Here is a 16,783-nt window from a genome sequence, read left to right on the forward strand (position 1 = left end):
CACTAAATCACAGGGTTGCATGATCCCAGGTCCATCTCCTTCCTCTGTGTGAGAAATTTACCTCAAAGCTTTAAAAAACACATCCTTGGCATTGCATTGCTCTTGCCTCTTAAAAAAAAATCACTTACCATCTTCCCTTCTGTCCTTACAGAAGTAACATCAGAACAAAGAGCAGAGAAAGCCTTACTCAAGGAATTAAGTGCCAGAAGTTCCTGAGTCCTTGGCTGTTTACTGCCATGTTTCTCTGGTTTAGCAAATTTGTCTTGCTTTCCAGCTAATTAGCTGTGGCAGAGAAAACAATTATGTACACTTAATTCAGGTGGAGATTTGACAGCAACAGCCAACACCAAGAGACTCAGAAGAAAGGATTATCTCCTCTTCCCCAGCTCATGATTCTTTTCTTTCCTCACATAAGTTTTGTCACAGTTTTCTCATTCCTGGTCAGTACCTTCACATGTCTCAGCCAACTAGACTCTTGGTTGTTCCCAGCCTCCACAGTTCAGCATTTTAGGGATTGGTGCTGAGTAACGTGGGGCCCTGCTGACTGAAAAAAAGAAGGTGGTTTTAGCAGATTATCGCATCTCAATATCTCACTTAAATAAATAGTTCATAATCACTGGTACTCCCCATTTGACCATCCACCTTTCTGATATTCTTATGTGTCACCAAGCCTTTCATTGATCTCCAATAAACTGAGCTGTTGCTTCTGTAATTGAATCAGATGACTGACAGCTGCTTATTGTGCATGGAGGTACATGTGCTCATCCAGGAAACAAACACGGGCTACAAATAAATGTACTATAAAATTAAAAGCAATCTGATGGCATTTCCTTCCTCCCTTGCCCCTGTGATACTTTCTTCTGTCCTGCTTTATTCCTAACAAAGCTCTGAGGGACGTGCTCTGAATAGGAAATGTTACCATGCTTCACAGGTGAGCCCAGAGGGGGTTTTCTAATGCAGAGATCATCCTCCTGCATATCCCCAGGATGGCATCTGGTCATCCGTGCTCTTCTTTGCCATTTCCAATAACTTCTTGTTCTCCTGCTTCAACAAGTGACTCTGAAAATAAATAAAAGTAAGCAAGCAAGTAAATAACAGAAAACCATCACCCCCACACCCCGAAAATCCAGCAATCCTGGACACAGCCCAGCGCCTGCAAGTGTTTTTACGCCAAGATGCCGACGGCTCGGGCTGCAGCCCCGTTGCGGAACACCCGCACCCCGCCCGGGCTCTGCAGCGGCCCCCGGGGCGGGACCTGCCCTCGCTCAGGCACTGCCCACAATCAAGATGGCGGCGGGAGCATCAGTCGGCGGGGTGGGCCGCGCTATGGCGGGGGGCTGCCGCCTGCTCCTGCTGCTGGCGCTGGGGCGGGCGGCGGCCCCGCCGGGCGGTATGCTCTACCCCCGGGAGACCCCTTCCCGGGAGCGGAAGGAGCTCGGCGGCCTCTGGAGCTTCCGCGCCGACTTCTCGCCTGGCAGGGACGCCGGCTTCGTGCAGCGCTGGTACCGGCAGCCGCTCCGCCAGGTACCGCGGGGCCGGGAGCGGGGCGCGGGCAGGGGCTGCCCCTTCCCCGGGGCAGGGCAGTGCGGCGGGGGGGGTGCTCTCCTCCCGGGAAGGGCTCCCTTGCAAGCCAGGCTTCCTTCCTCTCCCGGGAGCACCGTTTCCCCCGTCCTTGCCCACGGGGCTCGCGAAGCGGCTGCTCTTTGCCCCCTGCCCTGCGCTAAGTGTCTTGTCCCTGTGCAGAGGTTTTGCCTTCCAATTACCGACCGGCGAAACAGCAGTCTGATTATCCCGCTTCTGCTTAGAAGCCAGAAAGCATTTGAATGAACTACAGCCACCTTTAGCTGTGGTAGAAATCCCTGTGCTGCAAAAGCAAGGCTGGCCGCCTCAGGCAACATTTACCTGCCGTCAGCAGCATAGAATAAACAAAAACATGCCAGAAAGGGAATTATTTATTCCAAAGTAGCCAAGTGAGCTATAACAAGTTCTAGTGTAACCGAAATCCATTATGAAATTAACACCATTACATAAAAGAAAGAAGATATGTATTCTATGTGTAAAACATATGTGTCCTCCATAATTTCTATTTTAGCCCTTTGGGCAATTTTTTGCCAAATTGCAGAAGGAAAGAAGAGCTGAAAGACACTATGCTGCTAGAAGTTTTGCAAAAAGAGATGGCCAGAGGAGAGGAATTCTGGATTGAGCCCCCCAAAGGGAGGTTTAGACATGTATGCTCAACTTACTTCAGACATCAGAGAATCTCCCTGAAGGAGACAGACATTGTGGCCACCCCAGTCAAAGCTTATCCTGTATCGCATCCTAGAAAATCCACCCCACCATCCAAGGATTTTTCTGCTAGGATTTTCTGATGTCTAATAAGGGTGCTGAGTTTCTCTGCAGTGCAGGTGCAGTTCAGTGCTGAGTCAGCCACGCACATGATGCTCACCCCTGGGCAACCAGACCTTCCTTGTTCTGCTTTCCATGGAAAGGCTTCCGTAGGAAAGGGGAAGCACTCTGGCTGTGCTCTGCTGCAGTGCTTATTTATGCAACATCACGAGCGCAGTAGGTGCTAAAAATGAAGGGCTATATTTTGCAATAGCATCCGGTTAGCTCAATGTTAAATGCAGTACAACGCTGCCTGCCTATAATCCTTATAGTAAAAATAAGCAAGTGAATTGACTCTCTTGTAATCCGAAGGAATCTATGTTGCTTTCAGGGAGTGACAAAGGCTGGAGTCATCCCAAACACTCTCCACTGACCTTCCCTGGGGGATCTGGCCCAAAATATCCAATGCTACCCTTCTATTGCAGCTCTCAGCCTGACAAGCAGCACCTCTTGCCGGTGAATTGACACCACAACACCAGCACTGCACACCGGAACAGCTAGAGCTTGTGTAGGAGAAACTACAGTTTGTGGGAAGTCCCAGGCTGAAACAACCACCTGGGCATTTTTTTTCCCCCCTCAGTTCTCTGATTCCACAATACCAGAGCCATTAATTAAAGCATTTCCCTATCATAAATCAGGAGGGGAAAAATATACGAGCAGCTTTTTCCTGTAGGAACAGGCAGGTTCCTCCTGGGCCTGGTATCAGGTAGGACTTGTATAGGAACTGTGACAGACCACTCCAGTTTCTAAACAGGTTTTCCCAAGTATTTCCACTTGGCAAAGGGATTGTAAGGCTGTCAGGGGAAGGGGACACCTCCAGCAGTACAGGTTGGACATCCAAGACAGTAAAATTTCTTATTTTAAATGATTTGTTGTCTCCCCTTCTGTGCAATTCCTGCCAGACCGGTCCTGTGATTGACATGCCAGTCCCTGCCAGCTTCAACGATATCACTCAAGACCCCAGCTTGGAGAACTACATTGGCTGGGTTTGGTATGAGAAAGAGGTGCTGCTTCCTCTCCGCTGGCTTCAGGATGACCTCAGCACCAGAGTGGTGCTCCGTTTCGGTAGTGCCCATTACTACTCCATTGTGGTACGTTGCATGGAAAATTGTCCACGTGTTCCCAAAATTATGCCGTACTAAAATCTGTCCTATGACTTCTTCAGCAAACACATCTCTGTCTAGATCAGCTGTTTTCTTAACTCTTGGCTGTTTTCCTCCAACCAAGAACTTGGCCATGTTTCCCAAGTCTCTCTTCTCTGATACCCCAATATCAGGACTAGTAACTAAAACATTTCCTTGCTACAGGATCTGCCCAGAACAGTATCTCCTAGTAACACTTGTTTGTACGTGACCCAGGCCTAGCTCCTAGTAAAGAAAGGTCTGCTAGATTGATCCCTCAAGGAGGAAGAGCCCAGAACAAGGTTCGGTGTTACTGGGAATCCCGACTGCCCTTTGCTGGGCTCCTTCCCTTCTCCCTGCTATGCTCACCACAAACCGCAGCAACCCTCCCTCTTGGGCTCACAGGTTTCTTCTCCTGCAGTGGGTCAACGGAGTGCAGGTTGTGGAGCACGAAGGGGGCCACCTCCCTTTTGAAGCAGATATAAGCAGCATTGTCCAGGGCAGCCCAGGGATCCCCTGCCGCATCACTGTCGCACTCAACAACACTCTGACGCCCCATACTCTGCCTCCAGGGTCAATTCAGTACATGGATGACAAAACAAGGTGAGTTGCTAAAGCGCCGTACCACGGAGCTTATCCCAGGGATGAGAGAATGGGAATTTACTTGGCTACTGGTTCATAAGACCCTCTGAGCAACTTACAAAAGTATGGGTTGTATTTATGCCAAAGTTCATCAGTTGAGCAGGGAGGAGCATAAGCTTCGGTGTTATGGGGAATCTGTGCTGAGTTACTGCATCTGTTTTATACACGGGGAACTGAAATGAAGTGATTTGCCAAGCTGAATCAATGGCAGATTTGAGAAGCTTGAGTTCAACTGGAAACAGCTATCCTGAAGGATCAAACCTCCTCGGTGTGTTAGATGTTTGTTAACTGGTAGTTCCCTTCAGTGTAGCAGCAGTAACGCTACTGAGAGATCTATCCTGCTGTAAAGACAATTTTACCAGCTAGCATCTGTTTTTACATTACTACTTTAGATTGCCAGCATCCATGTGCTGCCTTTAGTTCTTGTGTAACGAAACATAATGTAGCCATTTCTCCTGTCTTGCTCTACTCAGGTATCCCAAGAACTATTTTGTACAGAACATCAGGTTTGATTTCTTTAATTATGCTGGAATCCATCGCCCGGTTGTGCTTTACACCACTCCTTCTGTCTACATAGATGATATTACTGTGACAACTACTTCATCAGAGAGCGTTGGTAGGTCCAGAACACTTACAGCAGCTACCTCAGGCTCCAAATGGAGATGACAAGGGCAGCAGAGAAAATATCCTGCAAAAGTCTGATTGAATTTGTTTCATAGTGGCTTTCTTTTGAACCTGAGTTGGTTTATTGCACAGCTCAGCAGCTGCAAGGATATGGTAAAGAGTTCAGAAGCAATAAGAAAAAAAAGAAGTGCTTGCAAGAGACACTGTTGAAGTGAAAGGATGATCAGGTGTTTCTTGAAGTAGAATTTCTCAGTAGGGGCTGTCTTCCTGCCACTTAAAGCAGGATTATCTCTAAATAGCAGAATTGTGTGATACTCAAATCTTGCTAGAAACTTCTGGACCTCAAGATAGACAGGTCATGCTTCTTACATTCAATTCATGCCACTCTGTCATTGTTTTACATCTCCCTTGTTTTTTAATGCTGCTTTATGTGAAAACCCTCCAACATTTGATGCAGGCATTTTTCCTTTCATGCCAGCCTCTGATTGTCTTTTGTTTCCTTTGAACCAGCAATGGTGCAGTACCAGGTGTCAGTTGTTGGCAGTACACTCTATTCCTTGTCCCTGAGTTTACGTGACCAAGAGGGGAAAGTGGTTGCTACAGGTGATGGGCCAGCTGGAGAGCTGAAAGTCCTGAACCCAAATCTTTGGTGGCCTTACCTGATGCACGAGAACCCTGGATACCGCTACTCCTTAGAGGTAACAGTGACATTTCTTCCTTTCTGTGTGCGTTCCCTCTTACTGTCTAATAGGGTTAAGGAATTGCCATATGGCCCATCTTCCATACTTGTCTTCTCCTGTGGATCCTGTTCACATGACCAGAGTGGCATTGCTAATTATGCAATAATTAAATCAAGCTTTGCCAGCTTCCTGAATGCTGAACTGAAAGATCTGTCGGTGAGAAGCGGGGGCATGCCTGGAGTGCATGCCTGTACTCTCAGATGCATTTAGGGCACAATCCACCACTCGCAAAAGGACCGTTTGAGACAGTACAGGGGAGCAGATACTGCAAAAGCAGAGAGTCTCTGAGCAGCAGGCCGCTAACCTCTTCCATGCGCTGTGCCATGCAATGAGCTTCCTTCCCACTCTGCAAGACAAGAATTCAGCTTCAGTAGCACGAGCCTGGAAGACTCTGTGTGAGTTAAGGCTGAGTAGTGACATTTAGATGTAGAAATTAGGGCAGATGAGCTGCTGTGAGTTTCCAGGGGCTTGGGTTTGTATCTCTTGTGAACAGATGACATTTCAGTCGTTGGCTGGTATCAAGGTGCAGAGCAGAAGAGGTGTACCGCTGCCTTGCCTGGGGGGATGAAATGGCCTGGATGAGTAAGGGGAAAAGAAACTGAAACTCTTGGGGTGAACAAGCCCCAGAAGGGTCATCCAGGCCTCATTCTTCATCCTTCAACTTCCCCAGGTTGGATTTCTATTTTCTGTTCAGGCAGATCTTGCTTCTTGACTGAGGACCACAAGAGTCAGCTGAAACAGCAGTGAGGAGCAGGCAGTGTGCTGAGGCAGGGCTGGGAAACGGCCGGGCAGTCAGGATAGCCCTTATGGACATGGGGCAGGGAGGACAGGGCATCCTTGCAAAGCCCAGCACATCTCCCCTTTGGAAATCCAGGTGAAAATGCAGGCACAGGCGAATGAGATGTTGCTGGAGGACGTGTACACGCTCCCGGTCGGCATCCGCACCGTCCACGTCACCAGCACGCAGTTCCTCATCAACGGCAGGCCCTTCTACTTCCATGGTGTCAACAAGCACGAAGATGCGGATGTAAGTGTGCAGCACCCATAGTGGGGCCACCTAAGAGCACCTCGCTTTGTGCCACTGAAGCGGTGCTGCTCTTGCCTCCCCTCTCCACTCAAAGGGTCCATTTCCTTACACCCTCCTCCCAGCCTGGGAGCTGCCAGGGTGAAATTTTACCAGCCTTAAGGAGACACCATGCCCAGTCCTGTCATAGTTGTCACATCCCTCTCAGGTGAACCCAGGTGTGCTGGCAGAGGAGCTAAACTATCTCCCAGCCATGGTTTCCAGTCAGAAATAGTGGCTCTTGGCTTCCCCGCCCTGGGAAATGCTGGGGACAAAGTCTCCAGTGGGGTGGCGGAGCTGTGAGTCGCAGCCCAGCCACAGGGAGGCCCTGCAGCCGCACCAGAGGCCCCGTCCTGAGCTGCCCGGTCCCACCAAGTCACTCACCTCAGGGGTGGCGGACGCTCCTTGGTATGGCGAGGAGGGCTCTCCTCAGAGGGGGCACAGAGCCCTGCCAGCCCAGGGTGCTTCTTCACCCTGTTCCCCCCCAGCCTGCCTCGTGGGTAATGCCTGTGAAAGGGAGGGAGAGGGCAGCTCCCCGAAACAGTGGGCAATAGCAGTGCCAGCAGCTTGCCTGCAACGGCCATCCTTGTGGATTGTTCAAACAACCAGGGCCTGAGTGTGTGTGTGGCAGTGCCCCTCTGAAAGGCAAACACTGCACAGAGAGATGGTGCAGTCAGAAATGATGCCCAGGGAGCAAGCAGGGAAGCGTGGTGCCCAGCTAACGCATGAGGAGAAGCCCTAGCCCAGCACTGTGACAGGGTGTGATGTCTCTCTCCCCCTAGATCCGTGGCAAAGGCCTCGACTGGCCCCTGGTCATGAAGGACTTCAACTTGCTGCGCTGGCTGGGGGCGAACTCTTTCCGCACCAGCCACTACCCCTATGCCGAGGAGATCATGGACCTGTGCGATGCCTATGGCATCGTGGTGATCGACGAGTGCCCAGGAGTGGGGATTAAAATGCTGTAAGTAATCGCTCAAAGGACTCTTCCCCTTCTTTCTATGTTCATCCCTGCCACAGCGTCCTCCTCCTGTCCCACAGCACCCATTGTCCTGATAATGGAAGTACTTTGCTCTATTTAGAAATTGGCCTGTTGCGCCATGTGTGCCTAGTGAGGTTGGGCAACTGGAGGGCGTTTTGCCACATGGCCGTTGAGTCATTTGGTCAGGCTTGATTAATGAGCCCAAACCACGTCCCTGAACTGTGCAGCAGGCTTTGGGGAAATAGGGCAGAAGCCATATTCAGTGTCTGGGCTCAGCTGTGCTTATACACCCCAGAGGCTTAAGTTTTCACAGGGAAAGGCAAAGGGGATAGATTTTATACCCTCACCTCACTGGGTCTTGCTTCCTTTTGTCTTTAAGTGAGAGCTTTGGGAACAAGTCCTTGCAGCACCATCTTGTTGTGATGGAGGAGCTGATCCGCCGGGATAAGAACAGGCCGTCGGTCGTGATGTGGTCAGTAGCCAACGAGCCGGCATCGGAGCTGCCCCCAGCAGCTTACTACTTTAAGTAAGTGCATGTGCTTGTACACAGAGCTGAGGCTTGAATCTTGGGAGATGATGCATCTTCTTCCTTTGGGATGGCACAGAGAAGTAGTAAAGAGAAGGCAAGCATTTTTTTGGGAATCTTGAAACAGTACCCACAGATGTAAACTAAAAGTGTAACTGCTGCATATGTTGAACTGATGCTCAGAACTGCACAAGTCTCAACATATTGTTTCTGAACCACTAAAGCTCTGCAAAATTACCGGGAGTCCATTTGGTCTGAGCAGCTCTTCTTGAGCTAAGACCTGATGGGAACAGGATATTCCTTGTTACCAATGCAAGACGAGTGCTAAATTCTTTGAGAATGACAGCAAAGCTGTAAAATAATTGACCTTTAATTCTGAAGACCAGATTCTTCAGTTAGTGCTAGTTATTTGTTCTGCAGGGGATTGTGATACCCCACTTCAAGGCCACTGCTTTGAGTCCCTACAGACCCCTTGGTTTTATTTTTAAAGAGATTTAAGCTTTGGATAGCCAAGAGCCCTCTGTGTAATGGGGTAGCAGTCTGTCCCTAGTAGCTGTAGGTGCATTAAGAGGTAACTCTGAATTTTCATTCTTCAGAATGATCCACCACCCTCCTGCAATGTCAAGGTAGCAGCAGAGCTTGACCCTCCCATTCTGTGTCTCATCTCTTTCAGAGTTTCCTCAAAAGCAGCCAACCTGTGACTGCTCTGCCTGCTGTGGCCTCAGGCTTTTGCAGGAACACAACCCAGGCATTCAGAAACTTCCCATTACCCTTCTTACCTTTTTGTCTTCAAACTCACTGTCCCTTCTCCAACTTCTAAGCCACTGGCACCAACAGACAAATCAACATGCCCACATTCGCTATACTTCCCCTCTGGTCTCTTTTTCAGGTGGGATAGCGACCAACTTTGTGACAGATAGTCTCTCTGCCGTGATATTTCTACTCCTACAGAACTGGCTAGAATTGCAGGCACTTCATAGCAGATGATCACTAAGTATCTTGCAGTATTTAATTAAAAATACTGTTTGCTAAATCAAAAGCAGCTCCAAATGTTTGAGGGGGGTGGAAGGACAGAGCTTGGGGAAATGGGGCTGTGCTTCTCCATGCTGTTGTTGAACTCTTGCTTTACTGTTTGCAAACAGGACAGTGATAGCTCACACTAAAGCTCTCGATCCCTCCAGACCAGTAACCTTTGTGACAGATGCTAATTATGCTCTTGATCATGGTGTAAGTTTACTTTATTTTCTAGCTTTTTTTTTTTAATTCATACATTAACTTTCCCCTTCCAGTCATTTGTTTTACAGTAATTTCCCCCCACCTCCCCAAGTTTATTGGAGGTATTTAACAGGAAGAAGCAGAAGAAAACTTACATTTTTGTTTCTAGTAGAAAGCACCTTATCCTGTAGTTGTAGTCCAGCTGAAAAAAAATATCTGTAAGAGAGAGGAACAGTTCTTTACCTTGAGTGAAATAGGCAGGATCAGACCACTGGATTCCATTAACATTGTCATGCTTTGCTATTCCATTGATTGTGTTTACTGATGCTCAGGCTTTTCACTTGCAATTAAACCAAAGCTTAAACCTCTTTAAAATGCTAACAGCCCTTGTGGAAGTCTAAAGGAAGGAAGCTTTGCTTTAATTCCTGGTTTAAACTGCTCTTGATCTTCTTTGGCAGATGTCTGTTAATGCTGAACAATCTGAAAGCTCTTCCAGCTTCATAATTAAGGGCCTAGAGTTGTATGAATAGCCAGAAGGCACTTTTCTTGGATGTCTGTGCCTTAAGCTGGCCATAGCCAAGGATCCAAGGATCTTTAACACCCATAATTTTTCAAGATGGATTTGTAATCCTTGTCACTATGGTACAATACACACTTCTAGCACGTGAGTTTGTAGGTACATGATACCTCCTACAGGTTACACTTTGTGCTTCTTTGAAGCTGTCCTGCAATTAGCAGGAACGGCCTTCTGTAATGCTGAGAGGTCTGTTCCTACCCACCCCAGGAAAAAAAACCCAAAACTGGTGGCCTTAGTTTTGAAGAAGCCCAGCAGGGATCTGCTCTGGGGTATCGCCCTTTCATCAGGCATGCACACACAGACTGATATCCCATCCCAACAAGCACATTCCGACTAGCTTGAGAAGACACAGGAAAACAAAACCAAAGAATACATCTCATACACTGAAGTGAGATTAGAACTTTTTTTCTTTTATTACAAAACATGTTAAGAGAACATTGAACAAGTTACATACAACATCACTTTACCTTTAGTGGGCTTTGTGCCCTTTTATCATACTGTCCATGTGGTAGAAATGGCATATAACTTGCAGAATGCTTAGTCTTAGTATTGCACCATTGATGCACAAATTTAGTTGCTAGTCAAAATATTTGACCACTAACTTGATAATCACATTCCAATACTCAAAAAGTACATCTAAATGTACCAGCAAGCCAGAGACATCTTGGAAACTCAAAAACTTCTAACAAACCTGAGGATGAAATGGGTTCATCTTGTCTAACTCTTTGCTGTGACTTCCTAAGTCTGTAAGAAAAATACCAATATGCTATTAGCTTATTAAATTTATCCTGCTTTTTTTCTGGGAAGGATGTTGGGAGGGCCTGAGTGATGGGGGAAAAGACTTTATTCTATGTGTAATAAAACTGGATTCCATGAACTGAACCAAAAGGAGGATTTAGCTTTAGGAATGAAGGTTGTCTACTTTGAGCTCTGTGACAAAACACCCTCACCTTGTTTTCTCTAGGCTCCTTATGTGGATGTAATTTGTGTAAATAGCTACTTCTCCTGGTATCACGACCCAGGCCACCTGGAAGTTATTCCACTACAACTCACAACACAGTTTGATAACTGGTATAAAACCTACCAAAAACCCATTATCCAGAGTGAATATGGAGCGGACTCTGTTCCTGGACTTCACAGTGTGAGTGTTACAAGACTCCCTAGGTGGGGAGAAGCACTGCTCTTCTTACAGGGTTCAGAAAAACTTAATTAGAAGAGATGGGTACCATTGAGCCCGACTACTAAATTGTTAGTTGCATTAGCTTCTGAGTGTCCGAAAGGCTCCAGGATTGTAATCCTGCTCCACTGAAATCAATAAGCTTTGCCACTAACAAAGGTTAGATTCTACCTAAAGAGAAATTTTTAGCTTTGATTAAAAGCACCAAAACCTGTACTTTGGCATTTGTAGAAAATGCTTAATTGGAAGATACAACACTGGAGCCCAGCCCTTCATTTCATGATGCTGGCCTGTGATAAAGCACCACAGACTCCCCCCCTCCAAGTACATCTGGACTACATTTGTATTTTATGCACAAAGTTTCCCCATGTAATTTCAGCAGTTGCTAATTGTCACTAAACAGCCATTGTTAATGCAGCCACAATGAAAAGACCAAGCCATTGTAAAGCCTGTCTTGAGGAAGCAGGTCCCCAGCAAATAGGAAGTTAACGTATGGAGCCTTTGCTGAGATTAACTATCATCTTCATTCAAGGCCACCTTTTTTTCCTGGCTGTAGGATCCACCTCTTATGTTCAGTGAGGAGTATCAGAAAGCTATGCTAAGGGAGTACCATTCCGTTTTTGACAAAAAGAGGAAAGAGTATGTGATTGGGGAGCTGATATGGAATTTTGCCGATTTCATGACTAATCAAGGTAAGCTTGTCTTTATATTCTGAACAACTCCCCATCCTCCCTGCAAGTTTAAAATTATTTATGATACAGAAAGAATATTGTGCTGTAGGGTAGGACAAAAGGGCCCTCTGCTCACCAAGATGGAGCATAGCTGGTTTCTGTGGCAAAGTCCAGCGCAACCAGAGCCAAGAGGGAAGATCCTGCCTGTACTTAATGCATCCTCTCTCTCCAGCTTGAGCTCCTAGATGTCCCACCTGCAAAAATGCTACCAGAGCATGAAACTATGCACTAGGGCAGAATGCAAGGGAAGCTTGTGAGCAGACCCAATTACTTTATTTCTTGGCCATCCTCAACTCAGAGCTTCAGTCAGCTGTTAGGGATGCACCTCACTTGCTTCGTATTTCATCTACAACTGCCCTTAGTAACAGAGCACCTTAATTAACGTATTATTAACTTGATATAGAGGTTTAGCAATGAAGGACCAGATGCCGCACTAGTAGACAACTATCATGACAATAAGTGTATTTGCAAAGTACGGGGCTTTACTTGATGTACAGTGCAGACAGTCACACAGAAATTAAATTATTACAACTTGGAAGGAGACCCAGTAAGGAACCAGTTATGCATATGCCACCTGCAGTGAGTTAGGGTGGTGAACAGTCAGTGTTAATTTCAGGCAGAGAAACACCATTAAGAATAACCTGTAGAGCACCAATGTAGGTATTAGAAAGCTAAGTCATTGCAGAGAAGCAGTCAGAAAAGTAATACTAGTTTCAAATAGGAGGATGGAGAAAGTGTAGACAAGTTCACATACACATATTCAGTTCCAGTCTCTCTATATGTTGCGATCATCTTTTCTAGTTTCCTATGAAAACTAGAATAGGCAAAAAGGACATGGACACCACTAAAGGACAGTACAGTCAAACAGTAATTTCACCATCAAATTTCAAGGTGGAACTAATGGCAGAAGGAACATCTGCTTTAAGTATAATACTGATCAAATTAATGGGCACACCTGAATTAACTGTCATTGACTTACCAGTTGTAAATACAATGAATTGCAGCTATATTGCTCAATTACATCAATTAATCTTGCCAAGATGACGCAAATGACATCTGCCAAGTTCCCCGTTGTACCTGACTATGTGTAGAAGAAAGTGCATAGGTCTCTTCCACCTAACCTGATGTAGTACATCCATTGTAACAGTTCACAGTAGGGAAATACAAGAGCATTTTATATATACTTGCTTTATTTTATAACTTCTTTGCAGGGACCACACGTGTTTTGGGGAACAAGAAAGGAATATTTACCCGCCAACGACAGCCCAAATCAGCTGCATTTGTTCTTAGAGAAAGATACTGGAAGATTGCAAATGAATCAAGCTGTCTTCCTCCTGTAATAAAATCACATACTCTCTTTCTAAAATGAAATCAAAAGGTATAGTGGCTGGGTACTATGCTGAATTTGTTCATTAAATTTCTGTTTAAATAGTATTTATGCCTGACTCAAGTCTTGCAAGTCTAATGCAATTTCTAGTCCACCTGAAGTAGTTACTGTGATACAAAGCACATCAGAAACACTAGTTTTCTATGCTTAGCCATGTCTGTAGGCTTCCTGTTTCCAGGTATTAAAATGAATATGCAGAGTTTCAAGGAGCTGAAGTTAGAGATCCTGACTGAGGTATTTGTTTATGGCAAAAAAAAAAAATACATGACACAAATCAATGCTGAAGACTTAAAAAAATCCAAGTTACTCTAAATGACCATCACATCCCTCCAATGGAAATGAGGTTTTCCAGTTATACTCCCCTAACAGTTGCACTACTCTGATCACAGTAAATTGTCCACAGGATTACTGAAGAGCACAATTTATATAGTTTTTCTTGCTGGACAGAATGTATGTGGCTGGCTGAGAAATGCTGAGAGTTCACAGCTTTTAGGATAGTAGTGGCTTGTTCATTTCCTATGTGAGGATACCTAACATACTCCAATACAGTATGGAATGCATACTACAGCAGCAAGGTGGAATATGTTAGATAGGCAGGTCTTACATTAACTGAACTTGGTTTAAAACTATTTATTTTTATCGCAGTACCAGAACTGCTGCTATTCGATGTGGTTTTACCTTCCAGCACGGAAGGGCTTCCTTCATACTAAATTGTCACTATGTAGTACAGTAATAGTAGTCTAGAGTTTAAATTTGATCTAAGCTTTTTTGGTACTGGCCTGAAGCATTCTGGGATAGGACGATGTGTAAATTAATGTGCACATGCTACTTGAGACAGTAACGTCCATTTCAGGCTGCACACCAGCCTTGGAGGACTCTAAAGGCCAGGGTTTAGACTGTAGTAGATTATGCCAGTGCTCACAGAAGAGCTCAGAACGCTTGGTCTGCAACCTTCTTATTACAACATCCCAGGGTTGTCCCAAGAGGAGCGTTGCCCGTAGGAGAATCACACGATTGGAGGCTGCCTACTGATTTTTGGAAGTTGGCACAATTAAGTAGTTTCATTATTCCAATCCGCAGATACTGTGTGAAACTGTTTCTATGACTACTTTTTCTGCAACTGGCTCTTCTGCTAGTACTCAAGAAAATGACCAAAACATCTGCCAATATAAAGAAAATGTTTGCTCTTAATGTTGTGTGGTGGCCAAATTCTCTTTCCTTTAGACGTGATAGATGAGAAACCAACACTTCCACGCTGCCACATGCAGAATAAGGACATACATGTTTACTGTAGACTTCAAAACAGTTTTTCTTGAGTTTAAGGGAAAAGAAGAAACATACTATCGACATTCCTTAGGGTTATACCATGTTAGGCTTACAGATTTTATATATAACTAAAAACCAGAATATAAAAGTCTATCCACAGTAAAAAGACACTTGCTCAAATGTACCATGGTGTAAGGGCGAGTACCGTATTTAAGCCCACTACCAGTGTTTGAAAGTAATTTCAACTTCTCAGTCTCCAGACACAATTTTTTTTAAACCACTTTTTCTCCCCATTTCAACAGCCATGACATACCAACAGCTGCCACATCAAAATACAGATCAAGATTTCACATTGTTAACGCGTTACAAACTAGGGCTCAGATCCCTATGATAACACACTGGGCTTGCGGTTGCAGAAGAGAAAGCTATTACTTTCATTCAGTCCAACAAAACAGATGCAGAGTTTAATATCCACACGTATGGTAAGCACACGTTTCAGTCGTAGTTCCTGCTTGTTCTTAACAGCTCAGTGCAATTGTAAACCCAACCCACCCCCCAAAACCTCCCTCCCCCCAAACCAGGAAAACATACAGCAGTTTCCAGATGTTGTGCGATCTTGTCAGAGTGGAGTTAAAGCAGACCTACAGAACCAAGGAAAGTGGGAAGTGATAAAAGTAACATATGGAACTTTTTTTTCTTTGCATGTTGCTTAAAGAACTGTAAATAGTTAAAGCCTCAAGTCAATGCTGCTCAACCTTTACACACTCATGTGCACACAACATTCAGCAAGACTATGATGCTGCAGAAATTCTACAAACTGCTATCTCTGTTGACCCAAGTGCCTTAACCCTTCTACCGCTAACACGCAATGTCTTTAAAAAAAAATAAATCACAACTTAGTACATTTCTAGAAACAGAATTACAGTACTGACTTTAAAAAACAGTTTCTAAGGCTCAGACTGAGTCCAAAAAGGCCTCTGATTGGGTTCATTCAAGCTCTTATGTCTGGACTGCATGAATGCAGTGTAAGAATGATTGCAGCAAGACATCCACAGGTAATTTCTACATTTATTTTTTATACCAAAAAGTTATGTGCAACAAATAGAATTCGTACATATTTACATTGTTTTACCTGTTAGCAAAATTGTATCCTAAACCTCCAATAGAGAATCTTTCAACCTATATTGATAAAAGGAATATCTGCCCAATGACTCCATTTAAATGGATGTTTAATTTGGAGTTTAAAGCACTAGTAATAAATAGTTGATGGAACATACTATACAGAACAAACACCTAATATTTAGGCCATGCTTCACACAGTTTTATGTTAAGAGAATACTTCATCTTTTCTGGACCAGTTTTGTCTGGATTACGTTTAAACAACATTGGCAGAACCAAAGCTATTGGATCTCTCTTTGACTTTAGCCCATAAAAATTAGGAGCATCAAGTGCTGCCTGAAGCACCTCGCCGATGTTTTTGAGCAATCAAGAGACTCTGTACAGCAGGAGACAAATGCGTACTACAGTATGCAGAAACCTCCTAATAAGAGAGATTTGGTGTCACTTTAGGTATCAAAGGGGGTAGGGAATGTTTCATTGCCCTTCGCGTTGCAAGCACTTTACAGTAAGAAACTTCCAAGAACATTCATTTCCTAAACCAGACATGAATGCTTTGTTGGCCTTAAGAGTAGCAAGTACCTTACAGTAAGAGGATTTCAGGAATGTTTAATTCCTAAGCAGGTTTTGGGATGAGGTTCTTTTGCCTTTCCAATGCGCCCCTCCTTGCGGAACTTCTGAGAGCCAGGAGGGGAGGCAAGCCCAAATTCAGAACCACTGTTTGTAGATTAATTATGAATCATTTTCCCCCCTCTGTCCTCAAAAGTGTTGAGACCACAACCAGAATCTGGGTAATGATACTGCCCCCTGTCCCTCTGCCAGACCAGGTATTATTTACTAGCTTTTACCCATACTCTTGTATGCTCAAGAATTTGCCTTCAGATTTAAGGCTCAAATTAATCTCAACCACACGTTTGCAATGACATTTGTTTTGGGTGGGGGCAGCTGAGGGGCAGTTGCATGAAGCACTTGTCAGATTTCCATCACACTACTAATTGTAACCTGAGCCATTTTACTGGAAGAAATATGCTGTTTCTATCATTGGGAGCAATGAAGAAAGAGTCAAAAAACTGGAAGCAAAAAGGTCCAAATTTCTACTGCTAATACTATTTTGCCCTTTATTCAGGCCAACTGCATTTCTGAAGCACAAGAGAGAAAGTAGAAGAGTTAGGGCCATTTCTAGCAAATCACTTCCAGTAAAAAGTAACTGCAAGAAAAGCACACAAGACAAGAG

At 45.0% G+C, this 16,783-nt stretch overlaps 1 protein-coding gene across 1 annotated transcript; it reads left to right on the plus strand.

Moving 5' to 3' along the window:
• Window positions 1–1,269: 1,269 nt before the first annotated feature.
• GUSB (glucuronidase beta) lies at window positions 1,270–13,214 on the plus strand. The gene is made up of 12 exons (XM_054847278.1): window positions 1,270–1,524; window positions 3,288–3,476; window positions 3,928–4,109; window positions 4,622–4,764; window positions 5,283–5,470; window positions 6,387–6,539; window positions 7,358–7,536; window positions 7,934–8,080; window positions 9,223–9,307; window positions 10,837–11,013; window positions 11,606–11,741; window positions 12,992–13,214. The coding sequence occupies exons 1-12, from the start codon at window positions 1,288–1,290 to the stop codon at window positions 13,147–13,149; spliced, it is 1,974 nt and encodes a 657-aa protein (XP_054703253.1). The 5' UTR covers window positions 1,270–1,287; the 3' UTR covers window positions 13,150–13,214.
• The last annotated feature ends 3,569 nt before the right edge of the window (window positions 13,215–16,783 follow it).

The sequence above is a fragment of the Grus americana genome, chromosome 19 (assembly GCF_028858705.1).
Source record: "Grus americana isolate bGruAme1 chromosome 19, bGruAme1.mat, whole genome shotgun sequence".
Classification (NCBI taxonomy): Eukaryota; Metazoa; Chordata; class Aves; order Gruiformes; family Gruidae; genus Grus; species Grus americana.